General features: G+C 31.2%; 1 protein-coding gene across 1 annotated transcript; it reads right to left on the bottom strand.

Moving 5' to 3' along the window:
- Positions 1–2,502: 2,502 nt before the first annotated feature.
- Positions 2,503–4,349, bottom strand: LOC108747146 (endocuticle structural glycoprotein SgAbd-1-like). The gene is made up of 2 exons (XM_018484422.1): positions 4,276–4,349; positions 2,503–3,018 (listed from the first exon to the last, which is right to left on the bottom strand). Exons 1-2 carry the CDS (start codon positions 4,285–4,287, stop codon positions 2,632–2,634), a joined length of 399 nt encoding a protein of 132 aa, XP_018339924.1. The 5' UTR covers positions 4,288–4,349; the 3' UTR covers positions 2,503–2,631.
- Between the last annotated feature and the right edge of the window lie 744 nt (positions 4,350–5,093).

Raw genomic sequence — 5,093 nt, 5'->3', positions numbered from 1 at the left:
AAAAGACAATTTATATTTGGGCTTTGAACACTGTAATCTAATGAGCTGTCAATAGCGATTTTGGATTTTCAAATTTCTCCAAATAAAATTCTTACATAACATTTAAAATAACGTTTAAAAAATCTGAATCAAAAACCTGACCAAAAATCGGGAAAAAGTTGTTGATTACGGTTCTGATCCATTAGCCTGCACAATATTTCAGATCGTTTTTCGGTTTCGGTTTCAGCCCGATCCGAATTCCCAATTGCTTTAACAAGACCTGGAATCTCCCATTTCAATGATTTGTAAATTAATTTTTTTTAAATCTAATATACATGAATTTTTTTATACTATTACAATTTATTATACTCATTGTATTACTTTTTTTTATGTATTACAATAGATAATTATATACTTATAATTATAACCGAAAAAGACTGAAAAAGACGGAAAGAAATTCAAAATAATTATCGTTATCGTAAAAGGATTGGAACCGAAACCGAAATCGAAACCGGAATTGAAATCGAAAAATTGGGTATAGCTTCGGACTAAAATTTTGATCCGAGTTTCTGATAGCAATGTATTTATTGTTTAACTAAAGATATTTTTTTTATCAACAATTATTTCTTTAATTATGAACATTTTTTATTGAATTATTAAGCTAATATCGATTAATGATGCTATATTTATTACGTGTTACGCTCGTGAAACGCATTACCGATAATAAAATCGAGATAGCTCGCGAGATAAAAATCTTAATAGACGATTTCCCACTTTTGTGTGCAATCATGAGATGGTCACACAAAAAACAAAGTATTATCAATCTTCGCGATCTCATTCGTTATTTTTTACGCAATGTCATATAATAACGATACCTATACACCAGTAAGGGCAAAAAACTGTTGCCATTTTATTAGCAAACGATGCGCGCCGTAATATTCGTGAGATTTCCTAGGAAATATTTTCTTTGTTGATTTAAATAGTATCGCAATACGATAGAGGATTTACGTATTAAGAGAATTTTATTACGTTGTGTTTGAAAATTACATCTATATCGACGTTAATCAACGCTAATTGCACTTCTCACGAGAGGATAATAAATAGTGGCTGTTGTATAAATGATACTGCTGCAATTAATGACGCTATTATTATTGCCATTAAAACGACGCTTTTGTTATCAAAAATCTATTACAGGATGTTTTTAAAATAATTTCTTGCCGAACATTATACATTATATGTGTATTTATATATATATTCAATTTTTTTTGAAATATTTCTATACGCACAAAACTCTTTGTTCAAGCATAGATAAGCTATATAAATACTAAGCACAGCCTAGTGTATAGCTTTCCTGATGCGATTCCTATAATTCGTAATAGCTCGCAACAACGTAACACACAATAGATCTATAAAACATATCGTAATAATTCATCGAGCGCAGTATAATACTATAGCCTTGATATTAAATGTGGGCGATAATGATTTTTGTTATCATTCTCTCGATAATATTAATATTTATCGTTCGCGCCTACGTCTTTTTCTTCGTCGTTCAGTCTACCGTCGTGTATTTTTTCTTCCTGATTTCAAAACAGTCGTATTGCGATTCGCAAAACGTAACACATGAGTTCCTTGAAAGACGCTAATTTCCCAAGAGACACCGCGAAAACATCTTTGAAGTTTAGATCACGTAGATAAGTCATATTTTTTTATTCAAGCATCCGCAGCTATTTCTATTTGCTCCACCTTCGTAAATAGACACTGTGGTCATCTGCGTGTCGCCGAAATTGTTAAACTGGCGTGATGGTGTAATCGTTATACACGTTGTGTAAGAATAAATGCCAAGGTCTACTGGTCGGAAATTTTTGGCGCGCATATACATAAGAAAACATTATAAAACATCTTATCATATCCTTCTTACAGAATCTGCGGAATCTATGTGACCTAGAGAGCTATTTTATAAATTGAAAGTATGCAAAGAATGCGACACGTTTAATCAACTAATCGTACATGGAATTAAATTATAATCAATCTTTATAAATCCCTTTCCTCCTGTTGGTTTTTGTGATATTATATTTGTATATTAAATTATTATATTTGAATAAAATTCTAGATGGAAATAGTTATGATAATCTGGAAAAATAATATACTTAATTTTTTTTATCATACTAATTTATTTCTACAATATTATAACGGAAAGAACAGTTTTGCTGATGTATGTATATCTAAAGATTTAGCTAAATACAGACTTCAAAAATTTGGTTAGACTATCAAAATAATTAGAGCAGAACGTTTAAAATGTCAAATCTTTTTGCAACATTGTTCATACTTGAAATTTCTACATAATTATTTTAATAATCCAATAAAATTATTTTCAGACCTGTATTTAGTTAAAATGTTAGATATTTCAATAAAATCGTTCTTTCCGTAAATTAATAAATAAAAGTTGAACAAATGCATCATAAAAATGACACTTTTGATTTTACTGTTCTAATAAAGTTTTAGTCAATTTATTAGGTCGACAAATAAATACGCCGAAAAATTTTTGAAGAATATTTGTATTTATATATTAACAAAACACTTTGTGTCTATGATTCGCGTGGCACGAAAAGGTAAGCATTTTGTCCGGAGATGTTGCTAAATGTCACTGATTATTTATTGCTGGTTCTCGGGCTGCGGGTGGGCTAAAACATATGCGATGGCTCTTTGGATCTGCTCGGGTACGTGTGGAGCAACCGGCAAGTGGGTACCCTGCGGGTGGAAACCGTTCTCGTCGGCCGTGTACTGGACGGCAATGGGAGTGCCGTCAGGAGCGGTATACTGAAAGTGACCTTGGGCGACGACCGCAGGATCGCCCTTGGGTCCAACGGGTTGTGGCGAACCCTGCTCAGAAGCGGCAATTCCGTTCTCGGTCTCATAGGCATAACTGTAAGATCCTTCCGGCGAGATATCCTGCGCTTGCTTCAGAATCGCGGCTACCGGTTGTACAGGCGAGTGCTGGTGCTGTGCCAGAGCGATGGCGACTAGAGCCAGGGTCACAATCTAAAATAAAAATTAAAATGAGGTATAGATGTAATAAGGCAAGCGATGGAAATAATTTTTTTAATTATTTTCTACGCGGAAAGAATGATTTTGTTTAATTAAAAAAGTTGAGTTGAATACAGATCTGAAAATAATTATGTTGGACTATCTAAATAATTATATTGAATATTATATATCTAGCTGATTGATAGATCATTGTTTTGATCTATCAATCAAATTGTTTGTAGTATTATTATTATGCTTGTTTGTCCTACATAATTATCTTTATGATTCAACATAATTTATATATTTTTACATCTATATCTAACCTAATTTTTACATAGTAGCAAAACCGATATTTCCACATATAAAGATATAAGATTGATTGAGTGATTATCAACTTACTTTTGCTCATGTTATTAACAAATAATTATAAAGGATTTTTATCGATATTTTAAAATGTTGAACTACTGGATAAAATAAGAAATATAAAACCGGAAAGGAATAAACAAAGTATTTTAAAAAAATATGAACAAAAAAACTGATATATGCTGTACAATGATTTATAACATCATTATTATGACTGGGTTATATTATTAATTGACAAGCACGCAAAATATGCCAGTTAAATAACATATGTTTCTATTGTTTTATATATATAAGAGCTATATACGTCGATTGTGTAAATTCATTGTTATCGACCAGAAAATATTAAAGACAAAAGATTACTACTTTCGCGCAATACTGCGCGCTGCAAAAAAGATTACAGATTTCATATAAATCCATGCAAAGAAGTGAATATCAAAGTATTAAATAATCTTGATATCTATATGTAAGTTCCCGCTAGTTTATTGTGATTGATGTGATCTGTTATCGTAATTAACTTTCTTTTCTTAATTCATTAGGCATTAATTAGATCAGAATCGTAACAAGCTGTTTTCGCAAAAATTAGAGAAGATCTCAACGTTAAGAAAACTCCGAGAATTATTCCAAGTTAACGGTTGGCATCGATAAATCTAAGAATACTGAAAATTTAAGAGTGTCTTCTTAATTGTATATTGAAATATATAGTATGTTAACAGATGTTAATCAAATTAAGTTGGTTAAAAATTTTGTAAAAATTTTAAAGATTTAAATTGGAAAATGCAGAATCGATTAGAATTTAATTAATAGTAGTAATATTAGATATTTTGACGAGATATTTTTAATTTTACAGGTTAATAATTTATTTATAAATCTTAGAGTTTAAGATAAAGTAAAGAAAAATGCAGAACTTACGAGGAATTTCATTTTATCGTGTGGATGGCTCGAATCTGTTGGTCCAATGAAGGAGTGATGAGATTTCGAGTGTGATCGCAATGAGATCCGAATGCGTTTTTATACGAAACCGTAGATCCCCACTTTCCCTGATCGTAATGTAGAAACCCAGAAACGAGAAAAAGCCAGGGTTCTATATAGCCATGGCGACAAGAAAGGACAAAGAAAAAGAGAGAAAAAACGAGAGAGAAGACGTCGGTTAGAATAGAATCTTCTGCCAAAAGTAAGTTCAAGTCGACTTGACCTTTCCACACGATGCCTAAATCGATTGGTTGCATAATAATCGAGAAACCTGTTGACATTGTATTACTTGTCTGCTCGTTGTCTTCAAGAACTCGACATTCATGTGGCGTAGGGCATAATGTGAGCAAAATTCGATAATGACAATATCTCTAGCATGCATTGCAATTTATAAAGTATTGCCTATGATCCTGCTTTATGTGATTTGAAAATTTTGATACTTCCTCAAAATTTCTAAATAAATTGTGCTCATGCATTAAAGAAGAATTTTGTACCTTTAATAATCAACAAATCACAATTGAATATTTATTAATTTGCTTAATCTCCAAATCTAAAATTCTCTTCATGAGAAATGTCAACTATTATTTTTCTGTACTTAATTATTCATGGGATTTGAAAAATTCTAGGGAGATATACCATTCTCTATAAAAAGAGATGTTATTGATGCAAAAGAAACGTACATCGTATGATCGCGTGTATATTTTCATTAACTAGATATCTTCTTAGACATATTACTTGGACAAATAGAAAAGAAATGC

The sequence above is a fragment of the Trachymyrmex septentrionalis genome, unplaced genomic scaffold (genome assembly GCF_001594115.1).
Source record: "Trachymyrmex septentrionalis isolate Tsep2-gDNA-1 unplaced genomic scaffold, Tsep1.0 scaffold195, whole genome shotgun sequence".
Taxonomy (NCBI): domain Eukaryota; kingdom Metazoa; phylum Arthropoda; class Insecta; order Hymenoptera; family Formicidae; genus Trachymyrmex; species Trachymyrmex septentrionalis.
This window is presented reverse-complemented; position numbering and strand designations above follow the sequence as displayed.